Source organism: Ictidomys tridecemlineatus, chromosome 1 (assembly GCF_052094955.1).
Source record: "Ictidomys tridecemlineatus isolate mIctTri1 chromosome 1, mIctTri1.hap1, whole genome shotgun sequence".
NCBI lineage: Eukaryota > Metazoa > Chordata > Mammalia > Rodentia > Sciuridae > Ictidomys > Ictidomys tridecemlineatus.
The window spans coordinates 133710565-133724608 of NC_135477.1; the positions used below are offsets into that span (position 1 = coordinate 133710565).

Consider the following 14044-nt stretch of genomic DNA (forward strand, 5'->3'; position numbering starts at 1 on the left):
ATTCTGCTACTAGTTTTGTCCACTGTATCAGTAATTAATTTAGACAATATTATCAACTTCACCAAAGAGGCGTGGTTGAATGCTTAACTTAAAAACAACTGTGTTTCACTGGTACCTTGAAAAAAGCAATAAGTCTTCACACTGCTCCCCAATTTCCAAGGCTTAGAACACCAGGATCCTTGGGCTAAAGACAACGCACAAGCTCTGTTGGCTCACATGGGCTGGCAGCTGCCCTGTAGGAGTGTTTGGGGGCTCTCTGACACACAAGATGCTTCAGTACAGGCTGATTCAATGGCTGTTTCCAAATGTTACATCTGCCTTTTATTTTCCTGTTTTCTTATGGTGAGACCTAATGAAAGCCTGACTTTCAAGAACAGAGACAGCACACAGATGCCAGCCTGTGAGACATTCCCCAGTGTCATGTGTTTATTTAGCACCTACTATGTACTAGATTCTTTTCACACATTCTCTCACTTAATGTTTACAGCAGCCCAGAAGTACATGGATGATGTTCCCATCTTACAATAAGAACCAAGTCCCAAGTACTCTGTCACATAGGTAGCAAATGGCAGAACAGCAGGACCATGATACAAACACAGGGAGGTCTGTCTCTAGATCCTGTGGGGCTCCCAATATATCATATTATGTCCACTTAAAAAGGTCCTCTGTTTGAAGCAGACCCCAATTTTTAGAATTATAAATTATAGCCTATAAGTACTTTAAGGAATTCAAAAATATAGATGTATAATCTCTGGAGAATATGTTTGGGACAACCTCTTTCCTTACCTTTTATCCCTTTCAAATCTTGGTTAAATGGCTACTCTCCCTTCTAGAAAATTTGAAAAGTCTTGTTCAGACTATTGTCTAATTATGTTCACTAATTAGTATTAAATAAGAATCGCCCAATTTCTGACTTGTCTTTCCTCCTCAGTTCATTGCTGGAATTTTAAATCATATGCTATTAATAATAACTATAAAACTATAATTATAAAGTAATAATATTCCTCTCTTGTCTCCTTCACTCTATTGAAAAAATGAGGTGAAAAAAAATTTTTTTCAAATGATTCTCAGCTATAGAACACTTTGTACAGAATAGTCTATTATGCTGTTATGGTGTTGATATGTGGTATCCTCCAAAAGTTCATGTGTAAGACAATGAAATTCAGAGGTAAAATGATTAGGTTATGAGTATTGTGACTAATCAGTGGATGAATCCACTGATATGGATTAATTGGATAGTAACTGTAGGCAGGTAGGGTGTAGCTGGAGGAGGTAGATCACTAGGACTGTGCCTTTGGGGCCTTTGTCCCTGGTGAGTGGAGCTCTCTCTGCTTCCTGGTGCCATGTCCTGAGTTGCTTTCCTCCACCATGCCCTTCTGCCATCATGTTTTCTGCCTTATCTCAGGCCCAGAGCTATGGAGTTGGCCAGCCATAGATTGAACCTCTGAAATTGTGAACCAAAATAAACATTTCTTTTTTAAGGTGTTCTTGTCAGGTATTTTGGTCACAGTGTCACAAAGATCACTAAAATAGATGATAAAAAGTCTCAAGGAAGAAAAAATGGCTAAGACAGTATAGGACACAGAAGGTGAAAAAGAACTAGAACAGTGTCCTCAAAACATGGTCCTGGAGTGACACTATCACCAGTCAGCAGACAGGCAAATTCTCAGATCCCAGCACAGACCTACTGAATCATTCACTCTGGAGGAGAGACCAGAATGCTATTTGCCCACTCCTCTGAGCATCTGTGAATCTCACTAAAGTTTAAGAACCACTGAATTCCCTCTTCTCCAATGGCACAAAGTAAATTAGGAAGTGAGGCTTGTTGTCTTCCCTACCTTTCCAACCTCTTATCACTTACACTGACATGCACTATTAGAATAAGTGATAGGCAATTTGCATGATATAAATAGGGTCTGGATGAAGGAGAAAAGAGAAAGAAATTATATACCATTCCACATAGCATGATTCTACCTGATGTCCTGATATAACCTAGAGGCAGAATACTTGGAAAGTGGTATCTCTTAACTGCTTAGAGAAATTCAGATATCTAGAGGTCATTGGGAAGATGAAGTGCTCCAAGAAAAGACCCTTGGTGAGCTTAGGTGGTACAAAGGGTGAGGCTGTTTATTCCTGGATATGGCTCCCCTTAGTGGGCCTCAGAAGGCTCATTGCTTACTCTGAGTGCAGTAGAGTCCCGTCCAGCCAGGAGTGCATTTACATTCTCCATCATAGGCACTGCAGAAAGCCCCATTGTGGCAGTTGCAAGTGTGGATGCAGTTTGGGCCCCAGTGGGCAGGTGGACATGCTAAAACCATAAAAAGCATAGAGGGGCATGTTAGAGTTGAGACCAGCACCAAGCAGAAGGAATTCCATTCACCCGTGCATAGTTCCTCACATGTGAAAATTAGAGGTATACAGAGGACTAAAATAACATGTTAAACCCACAATTTAGTTGTACGTGGTGGCTCATCCTAGTAACTTGGGAGGCTGAGGCAGGAGGATCGAAAGTTTGAGGTCAGCCTTAACAACTTAGCAAGACACTATCTCAAAATAAAAAAATAAAAAGAGCTGTGGATGTGACTCAGTGGTAAAGCATACTGGGTTCAATCTCCAGTACTCTCCCACCCCCCCAAAAAAACAAACCCTCACAATTTAGTGAAGAAAACCCAAATTCTGCACTAAAACTCAAGAGGCAATTCTGACTGCAACCATGACCATCATTCCTGACAGACACATTCATTCAAAACTACAGAGTAAGGTGATGGCAAGAATCATCTCAAATTTACAGATTTGGTTATGAAACAAACACACATTCCACTTCTATTATGTGGCAAGACTGTTCTGGGCACAGGGAGATAGCAGAGCACAAGACCAAGTCCAAGGCAAACCACCCTCTGGATGCTTATATTTGAGTAGAGGAGGCAGCCAACCAGCCTATCACTCAACCAACTGAAAAAAACAATGATGGTAAGCGTCATGAAGGAAATAAAATCGCAAGGAGGACAAGAAGGTCGGGAGCTACTTCTTTAAAAGAAGCTTGTCCAAGGAGAGGCCATTCCAGCAGAGATCAGATGGGGGATGTTTGATTTGGAGACCCCAGGTCATGCAATGCATGTCTCTGACTTCGAAATCCTGCATTTGTCAGTGTGTTCCAGGATTGTGGCTATAGGCTGGTTTTCCACCCTAAGGCTGCAATTAAACTCTTAACTGGAAGAAGCAGAAAATAATAACTCAGAATCATTAGGGGTCACTGCCAATGGAACAGCAATCAATAAGTCAGATAATGGAAGATCATGAGGTAAAATAATTTGATTTACACCGCCGCCCCCCCCCCCGATTTTTATTTATACAAATGCTTCAGGAACATAATTTCTTACAAGGATTACATGTAATTTATACAGGGTTACCCCATAGGGAATATGGACCAATAAAAACAATAAATAATCTGAAATAATTTTTAAAAATGAAAAAAACCTCCCATAATTGTGTAAATCATTTGTGTTCAAGAGTAAGGGAAAAAAATAGCTGATGCTCAAGATCTAGAGTGAATACTAGAGTAGATTTTTGAGGACAACACTCCTCCTTTTTTTTTTTTTACAGAGGATTAGACTAAGGTCTAATAAAAGTTAACAGTGATTTATCCAAGGTCACACAGATAAATAATAATATCCACTATTTGTTTGGTTAATACAGTTCTTTTCTTCTAAGGCCATAGAAAAACTCAGGGTGGAAATGATTAAGCCTGTAGCTCATCTGACATTTGATGCAGCATTCTTTACCTGAAATAACTGATTCCTTAGATGATACTTAATACATTTTTGTAAACCCTTTTATGTTCATAATAGATTTTAAAAAAATTTTAGTTGTAGTCAGACACAATACCTTTATTGTATTTACTTATTTTTATGTGGTGCTGAGGATCAAACCCAGCACCTTACATGTCCTAGGCAAGCTCTCTACAGTTGAGCCACAACCCCAGCCCCTCATAATAGATTTTTTTTAAGGTAAACTACTTGCATTAGGCTTTACTCCCTATAGTGGTTATAATCAGAGAATGGGAATAAGAATCAGAATTTTTATATTTTAAAAAGTAAATGGAGAGAAAGGCTTGGAAAAAAAATCATTTTACCAAGGACACCTGTCCCTTTAAATGCATCCCTTTAATTTTTCAAAGTCTCTGTTTTCACTGTGTGGACTTTTCTCTTTCTAGACAGGTTGAAAATCAGCCAAGAAGAAATATTAGATGGTTCCACAGAGTCCATAAGGGAATCAATGAAGTCAATGATCCCCATGAGAAGCAAAGGCTTTTGCCAAATAAATCAGCATCCTCTAGAGTGATTATGGGAACAGGAGACACGATTGTCTCCATTCATAGTGGTGTTCCCATTTTTGTTCCCTCTAGCACATTCCTCCTCCAAATGAGGAAGTGACCAACTTCCAAAATAAAGAGTACTCTAAATGGAGCACAGTATACCCATCATGCAATGGCAATGATATTGGGGCTTGTTTTTCTCCCTAACTGTGTCATTCAGTTTCAATATCTGTTCCTCTACCCGTCCCTGTGTCATTCTGAGTTGGATTCCTGCAACTGATGGTAGATTTTAAATGTTTATTTGAGTAGTATGCTGTTATTTCTGAAGTGCTCCCCCCCCACACACCAAACAGTGAAGCACACACCAAGGAGTTATATCTGATAACACTTCACCAAAGAGCTACAGTGGGCTCTGCCTCCTTACTCTTCAGAAATGGGAACAGCCTGCCCTACTCAGGGAAAAAACAACATTGAGAAGAAAATCTTCAGACAAAATATATTGCTCATTAATTAATATTTGCAGATTATAACTATGGAGTCTGAAATAAGTAGCCAAAAAAAAAAAAAACACCATGTAAAATCAGTACCCAGTCATTGTTTTGATTTGCTTTATGTGCATGGTGAGTGGGTTCAACGTAAACTGAGTATGTGCTATGAAATTTATAGTGAATGGAATCAGAGTACAGCTGCACATATGTTATCCTTGGTCAAAAGTTGAGAACTAAAAGTTGCACTGACCCTTTCAAAGCATTAACCATTTATGGTCAATGGCACATTTTCATGACATTGACGATCTAAAAGTCATCTACACAGTTCCTCCTAGGGTCACACAATCCCTGTCTGAAATACAGTGGTATGGGGTAGGGTAAGGGGGTAGGGGTAGCAAAGGTGAAGTTGAGCATATGAGCTGCAGTGAGGTGGGTGGTCTGCTCACAAGCCCAACAGGTTTCTAACGTTCACCTCATTTAAGTTCTTCTTCATGTGTCCATAATTAACTCTCCATATAAAAACAAAATAAAGAGATAGACTTCTAAACACGCTTATTTTTTTTAAAAAAAAATCAATGGATGGTGAGTCATTGAAAAGCAAATAGGTAAATTATTATATATTTAGGTTTTCCCCAAGACATCATTTGGATTTAGATATAGAATCATTGCAGAGAATTCTTAATGGGAAGAAAGGAATTCAAAAACTAGAATGCATTTTATAACTGATCACATATTCTTTCCTGATTGTACAAACACTCGTAAGTAAATCCTAAGGCACCTGAAAACAAACAATGGGTAATCAGTTGTTCTCCAACAAGACTTACGTTGAGAGCAATCACTGCCAATCCAACCTGGGTAGCACTGACAAGACCTGTCAATGGGGTTGCAGGTACCGTTGTTGGTGCAAGTACAAATCCCTGCACAGTTCTTCCCAAATCTGCCACTGGGACACACTGTGGAAAAGCCACATGTTAGTAATTCACATCGCAACCCATCTCACAGAATCCTAAGCCCCTTAAGGACAAGAAACGACTTCAAAGGTCACCAACCCAGCTGCCCATTTATTAGCTGCCTCTGCTAGGCAGCATCCCTCATCTTGAATGGGCTTGTTTTTACAAACACATGAGCCAAAGACTCTCATTAAGACATCACGAACTAGGAGACCTCATCTCATTTCTAGAAATCTGATTTCATGGCTTCTCGCTCAGGGAGTCAACATCCTTCCTCGTATTGATTTTTCATGGGAGGGTGTTTCCAATTAAAACTGGAGAGTAACATAGTTCAGAGAATAAAGAGCTTTGGCTGGCATGGCAAGCCCATGTTTCCAAAGCTCCAAGGCATTTCAGAAGCTGCAGACACAGCATCCTAGAGGGCTTCAATGGCTGACAGCTGCAACGGTATCCTTCAGGAAGTCTGAGAACAGAGCATGGGGCTGGCTCAACTCCACGCATCTCTTTCCAAAACCTCCATGCCTCACCTTCATTGCAGAGGGCACCCGTGAAGCCAGGCAAACAGTCGCAGAGGCCTGTGATGTGGTGGCATGGCCCGCTACTGTGGACACACTGGGGACAGGTCTGGCTACAGCGATGCCCGTAAAAACCAGGGGAGCAGACTGAAAACACAATAGAAATCGTTACCTTTCTGAGATGCATTTACCTCATATTCTACATCAGAAGCTAGTTAAAGATTTTTGAGGTTTAAAAACTTCAATGAAACAATAATACTGAGAATTTTCCAAGTATAAAACAAGAACAAGGACAAGGATGATGTAACTTTTGAGGAAGGAAAAGAAGCCACTAAACTGAATTGCTCCAGGGCAAGCGAATGGCTTAGTCCTTTTTATTTTTCTATTTATTTTCTATCATTAGTTCCAGGCCAGGCAGGGAACAGGGACACAAATAATTTTTGTTGAACAAATAAAGAAATGAAAAAAAAAATTAGATACTAGTAAGTTCTAAATAAGCTGCTGATCCTTTTATTCTTTAGGAATCAGTATTGGTAATACATAGATCTATAGACAAAATTAGATCTTTCCTCCTCAGAATGACCCAGGTCCATGATCGTACTGGAAATCAAGTAAGCAAAATGCTACGTTCTTAGGTGCTTCCCAAGGCTTTAATCAGATTTAAACAGAGGGTAACTGCATGGACTCTTAATGGTAACAAAAGAAGCAACTTAAAATGTTAGAACAGTGTATCTTCTAATTAGGTATAGATTCTTTCCTGATAACCTTTACTAAAAGATGTAGTAAAATGTTATAGATCAATTCTTAACTTAAAAATTAGTAAATATAGTAAAATTTTATAGATCATTTCCTAACTCAAAAACTCTATCAACCAATGTCAACAGTCCCAATTTTTAACTTTGCAATTCTCTTTTCCCCGTAGCACTGACGTTAAGATTACTAGCAGATGTATGATTTGCCTCAAGGTTTGGCTGATGTTGACTTCTGGTAATTGAGGTAAGACCAATGCCAAATTGCTGAATAAAATATTTACAGGTCAGTGGATTTCTAGAACACCATTTGCAAGCTCTCAGGAAAAAAAAAATCAAGAATCATATCCGGTTTCTGGTGCCAATGTGGCAATGAAATCATGACTGGGAAGAAATGGTTAAAGCCCCATCTGTTAGGTTAGTCCTGAAGGGTGAAGAGAATAAAGTTGTGGGGAAAGTTTTATTGGGGACAATTCTGCAAAGGAGAGGGGACTATTACACCCTCCTCTGCCCTTGGCTGCAACAGAACATCACTAGACACTGAGAGGAGAAAGAGAGGTCATTATTTTGTATCTCGTGCCCAGGGAAGGACAGATGGAAATTATCCCTCTAATGAGACACTTACTTCGCTGACAAGTGGTACCTCGGAATCCTGGCGCACACTCACAGATGCCGTCATCTGGGGAGCACGAAGCCCCGTTTTTACAGTAGCAAGGCAGGGAGCAGTTGGGACCCCAGCGTCCCTCAGCACACACGCTATCACAGTGTACACCTGAAACAACGCACAGGGGGCAGGGCTGAGGGAGAGACCACGTGGGGGCTTCTGCAGAGGCTAGTTAAACAGGAGGACTAAGTGCACAGTGTTAAAACTGAGTATCCTGGGCAACAGATGGTCATCTTATCAACACCCAAACACAGAAACATCCAGTGTTAAAATAACACCCAGAAGTCTTCTCTATGAAGTCACAAGGAAGGAATAAAACACCTTTGCTTTATCGATTTTTCTTCTTTAATAGGAAGGAAAAACAGGGGAGCCCAGGGCTCTGTCTACTGAAGGTAAAATTGATCAAAAATACTATTGATTTCCTTCTTTCCCCCATTTTTTGTTTTCACAGAGACATGAACAAAGTGTACAATGATAAGGCACAGCACAGAGTAGCTAAATTGTTCTACCTCGAGAAAACCCTATTGTGGAGTAAACAAATAAACACGGTCTTAAAATATTTTGTGGATAGATTGTGCAGAACAAAAAAAAAATACACTAACACTTTTCACCAAATTCCTCTTTAAAAATTTAATCTCACATTGAATAGAGGCAAAGTTTCACATTTTCACAATTATTGCTTATAGCTATGGGCTAAGCTATCGATAATTATGAAATGGTCACAGATGTTGAACTCTTGTTTTGGAAATAGAAAAACTTCAGCATCAATCATGAATGCATATATAAATGTCCAAAGGAAATATCAGGAAAAACCAAGATTTCAAAAAGGAGAATAAAACTGGTTTTATTTGAAGTACATGGAAGTCTCTCACAAGGTTGCATTTAAAGTAAAATGAGGGCCTCTTTTTTTTTTTTTTTTTTTTAAGTCAGAATTCTTCACAACTCAGAGAAATGCCCTTCCCATTGAAAGGCAATGAGTTACAATTAGTAGTGAACTGGCGACTGCTGGCCTCAGACCAGAGGGAAACACGGGAAGAACAAGCATGCACACCCTCCAGGATTCCAGAACACGATCAGCTCTAAGGGTGCTGAGCAGGCCATGTTCTTCTGCATTCCGGTTTTTGCTTCAAAAGCAATTAAGAGAAAAGTCATTGTGGCCAGAACCTTAACACGGAGCACTCCAACACTCCAAAGTGGGTGCTGCTAGTTGGTACACAGCCATTTCTTCTGAATAATGGTTTCCCACTTTTTACTGTTCCTGCTTTGCTCCTTCTGAAAGTCTCCCACGTGGTAAAGTCTGTTAAGTAGGCATGAAAGCGCACAGACCTCGTTGTGTCTAACTTGAATCAACAATAGACTTCATTTCAGCTTGGAATGCTGGCTGAAGAAAGGAGACCGGGTCCCTTTGTAAAGCTGATTGGGATTTAAATGTTCCCCATAAAATAAAATATGTGATCTGGGCCCACTGGGTTATTTTTCTCTCATGTTCAAAAAATATATTATCTTTCAAGTCTCTTTGAGAAAGCTGTAAGGGAACTGCAGACTCTACCCTCTCCAAATGTGATACACCAGCAATGGGATCTTAAGCCATTCATTCCAGCAGAAGCACCAAATACACTGAGTGAGAGTCCACCTCATACGGAAGCTGCAAACCTAAGCTTTGTTTTGTGAATGTAAAGAAAGTATCAACAGGTCTAACCAACTAGGCTTTACTCTCAGTTCCAGGAATTCAGGTCCTAATCTCTGACTATAACCAGGCTCCTGTTAACAACAGCTAAGATGGAGACCACCGCTTCACAGAGATTCAGACAACCCTAGGCATTTTAGTCTGGAACCATTAAGGGAAATCTCAGTAAAAAGTTTAAAGAAGTATAATGATGCTGCCACATCAAAATTTATAACAGCTCAATTCACAATAGCCAAGCTATGGAATTAACCTAGGTGCCCTTCAACAGATGAATGGTTAAAGAAAATGTAGTATATATACACAATGGAATATTACTCAGCCTTAAAGAAGAATGAAATTATGGCATTTCCAGTAAATGGATGGAACTAGAGACTGTTATACTAAGTGAAATAAGCCAATCCCAAAAAGCCAAAGGCCAAATGTTCTGATATGTAGATGCTAACTCACAGTAAGCAGAGGTAAGGGAAAGGAGGATGGGAATAGGAAAGACTGAATTGGACATAACTTTCCTATATTCTTATATGAATACATGACCAGTTTAACTTCACATCATGTACAACCACAAAAATTGGAAGTTATACTTCATATATGTATGATATGTCAAAATACATTCTACTGTCATGTATAGCTAAAAGAACAAATCAATTTTTTCAAAAGAAAAAAATAAGTTTGATGATATAGAAGTTAAGTGATTATCCAGTTAATCTGATAATAATCCTGAAAATTAGTACTGATTTTTGATACTTTTTTTGGTGGAGTGGCATTTGGGAGATTGAGATTTAGCCATTTAGTTCATCTACTACTTGCCAAATCATTACTTACACATTCCATTCTTAAGGGGTAGAGTACGTTGCTGCTCAAAGGCATCTGCTGCTCTTTTACATTATAGACATCATGATTCACACACAGCTTAGCACACTCTCAGTCAGAGCATGTTAGGAAAAATGACAACAGGCCAGATTGGCACTCTGAATAAAGTGATGCTTTATCTCATATCTGCTTCCTCTTCCCTTAAGAGGTTTGTCCAGCTAGTTAGCATAATCATCAGTCATAATCAACTTTATCAAGGTAATTTCCATATAAGCAACAAGGCAAGGAGATCTATTGCAAAGGTAAGCTTGTCTCAGTGATTTACCCATCATTTCTTTACCAGAGACTCAATTCTAGGGGTCATCTATCAACCTTCAGCCTCCAATCATATCAGCATATTTCAGCCGAACAGAGCTTACTTTTAAATTACTTTTATTTTTAGACTGCAAATAAATCTTTCCTTTGGATATAAATTATAAACATTCTACTATCAAACACTTCTTAAAAATTCAAACCCTTTTAATCTAGCATCAGTAAAAATAAGTCATCATTTTGCTGATATTAATGCTTAATTTCTTTGAAAACAAATATCAGGTATGTCTCTCCAGGGGTCAAGTCCAGCAAAAGATGGAAAGCCCACTTCTTCCTTATCCTTTCTCCCACAGCTACTCCTCCCCCATGGTCCCTCCCTGCCTCTGCCACCTTGCCTTCCATTTTATGTTCTGGGAAGGACAAGATAAATCTATTATTGCTGAGGTGTGCCTGGTCTGGAGAACATGAATATTTATCTAATTGTGGAATTTATCTAATTGTGGAATTTATCAAATATCTAATTGTGGAATTTCTGGCGATGAGGTTCATGGTGGAGTCTTTGGTAAGTGCTTCTCTACGATACACCTAAGTATAAGGCTGCTGATTTGACTTCCATGTCAGAAAAAATGCTGCGGTGAGGTGTGTTCTAGGATAAATAGTTGTAAGTCTGTTTTAACCATAAGGTTTTGGTTCTGTGTGTACGTGTGTCTCTTATTCCTTAATTATTTCTATGGGTCTCATCTTATTCTTGGCCAATTTTGCTAAAGTCTTATAATACATCTTTTTGTTTCCTTGATTACCAAAGATGGAGAATAGATTTTAAGTTAATAAATATTCAAGAAGTCCAACCAGATGCGGCTTGCTGGTGAGACGTTCTTTAGGAACAGTAACTCCAGGGCAATAATGGCCACAGAGATATCTAGCCTTGTCTAGGGACAATGGCCAGGGAAGGAGGTGGCTTGTCAAAGTGGGAAGAGGGCTCTGGGCTAAGGGAATAGAGGATACAAGGTTTAGAGGCCCAAAGAAGGATGTGTCTAACCTTTAGGAATTGCAAATTTCAACTGAAACTCAGGAGCTGGGATGAGCAGGTGAGGTGGGCGAGCAATCAGGCCTTGGCCACATTGAGGGAAACTAAGAACGCCATGATGTGGACTGTGAGCCTCCTCCTGGTGTTACCAAAGGAACAACTTTTAAGAAGGATAGAGTGTAACTACATTTGTGTTTTATAGGAGGGCAGAAGATGGTGTGCAGAGGGGATCTGAGAACTCTGAAAGAGAGGTTGGTGCTTGTACATGGATTGTGTTACATTAATATTTGAATCGATCAATAAGCCCAGTTCCTCTTCTCTACGTGATTCAGGACTCCTTTCCAATTGGGGAAGCAACCACAGCATGTTTTGCTTCCCTGAAGAAGTTTTTATTCAAATCAGGAAGCCCAACATCTTCCAGGGTAAGTACCTAAGTGGTCGCTCTTTCCAGCTACGGAGGTAGAAATGGCTGACCTCCTTGTTTTTGAGAGGATAAACTTCCAGGAGCTCAGGCCTGTGTGTTTTTCATGTTGAACCAGATTAGAGCAATGAAAAATTATGAGATAACTTAACAAAATTTCCTTGGAATGTTTTTTTTTTTTTTTACAAAAACATCAATACTAATTACCTTAGGAAATAATTTCCCAAAATATTTAGTAGAAGCAGCAAAACGGGAAGGGGGTTTAAAGCTTTTAAATTTGTGGAGACCTATGGTTCAATAGAAGCATCTTTTTTTCCCTGATAAATGTTCCAATGCTGATAAGGAGATCTGTGAGGAACTGTTTTTGCCAGGACGGAGGACAAAGAGCTCTTTGATAGCCCTCATGAGTTGCTAGGCGATGGCTGAGTGATCGTGATAAACTTCAGCTAAGCAGCTCTAAAGAAATGTCCCTGCATTTAATGCCTGATGCATTATGCCGGGGGGCCTCAATGTGAAACCAGCATTCAGCAGGCATTGCTTATGGTATGAATGCAGTAAATAGATCGTCTGGGGTGTCATTATTTCCCCTCTTAGACATACAACCCCCAGTCCTTATTTGTTTATATTGTTTTATATTGCTTAATTGTTTACATTCCCTAGGCCAGTATTGAAATATTTGGTGGTGTTGATCCTGGCCAAAAATCTTTCAAACATATATTAAAGGGAGAGATGAGTTAATAATAATTGAGTTTGATAATTATAGAAGGGAAGTACTCTAGCATTTAGCCGTAACACTTTTTCTGCTTTTCTGTGGCATGAGAAGTGATTCATCCTGTCTCCACCTCTATCTGTAGTGTCTGCCCTGGTAGAAGGTGAGCTTTGTGCAGGATGGGGATTGACAACCTCTATCTCCCATTCCCAGCCCCCACACAGTATGGTGGCAGAGAACTTCAAGACAATTGACAGATGGCTGCTAAATCTTCCTATTTGGATACTATGGATTTTAAAGATCCACTAAAACAGAATTTCTTCACATAGGTAACCAAGTTGAGATAAAGTCTTGGTCATATAAGTTAGCGATGTCTGCATATGTAGATGTAAGACCAAAGCACTGGAGAGTACTGACTGTCTGTATCTGAGCCCAGATAAAATGGCACAGAATGGGCTGCTGGGTAGCTGGAGCCATCAGGAAGCTTTGGATTTTTTTCCACAGCCTCTTTCCTTTAGGTGTGGGGTGCAGGGGATGAGCATCTCCTTCCATCATCACTTCAGGGACTCAAACTTCTGCTTTAATACGACTTCCTCTCCTAAAATCACACAGATACCAGCAGACATGTTATTCACCACTGGGTGCCCAAAAGGGTCAGATAGTGAGTCCTTTCCACTATGGCTGACTGGGTGCATGTTCATCAACCCTTGACAACGTTATTGCCTCCAACTTGGTTTTGCGGGTATGTGTCACTGGACAGAGGAAGGGAGGTCTTCCCTTATTGTAACAATTCAGGTATCACTAGCCTCATGGGAGATCCTGGGGACAAATCAGTCCCTGAAGCAGCAGTTTACTTGTGGTGATTGGGGACACTTGGAAAGGAGAGCTGCACAGAGGGGCTGGACCACAACAAGTCTTGTTCTGCTTGCTGGGAAGAGTGAGGAAGCTGGATTCTTCTCAACTTCACTCAGGGGCTACTGCTCCCAGTTCTCCTCTTCCTAAGCTGTTATTCTCCATTCCCCTCCTTAGCATGATACCCTGCCTTGCTAGTCTCTCATTCCCAAGAGGCCAAGAGGTTGCTTTGGTGTCCTGACCTCTTTTCTGACAGTTCAGAATTCAACTTTTATTCTAGTGTAAATGCATATTGAAACCTTCTCTTTACCATTGATTTTTCTTGTGTCACAGAAATGCCCCCTGCACCCCAAGTTCTTCAATAATTATAGTAACAAGGAGCAGCAAATCCACTCTGCATACTGGTAACTGTACTGCTTAGACTACTGGGTAACTTTTAACATGACAGACTGGGCTGTCAAGTAAGGCTGTGCAGGTTGTATGCAGCAGAAGAGCTCAGCCAAGGAGCTAAATCAGGCAGACATCCAGCCCTCACCCCTTGTGCT

General features: G+C 40.0%; 1 protein-coding gene across 3 annotated transcripts in view; it reads right to left on the reverse strand.

Annotated features, from left to right (window-relative positions):
• The window catches only part of Megf10 (multiple EGF like domains 10), a 171123-nt gene that overhangs the window by 18130 nt on the left and 138949 nt on the right, over positions 1 to 14044 (reverse strand). For all 3 annotated transcript variants that reach the window (XM_005324140.4, XM_078048105.1, XM_078048094.1), the window contains 4 exons: positions 7643 to 7789; positions 6281 to 6415; positions 5628 to 5756; positions 2180 to 2308 (listed from right to left, as the gene is read on the reverse strand). In XM_005324140.4, the coding sequence (XP_005324197.2) occupies positions 2180 to 2308; positions 5628 to 5756; positions 6281 to 6415; positions 7643 to 7789 (540 nt within the window). The remainder of the gene's footprint in view (positions 1 to 2179; positions 2309 to 5627; positions 5757 to 6280; positions 6416 to 7642; positions 7790 to 14044) is intronic.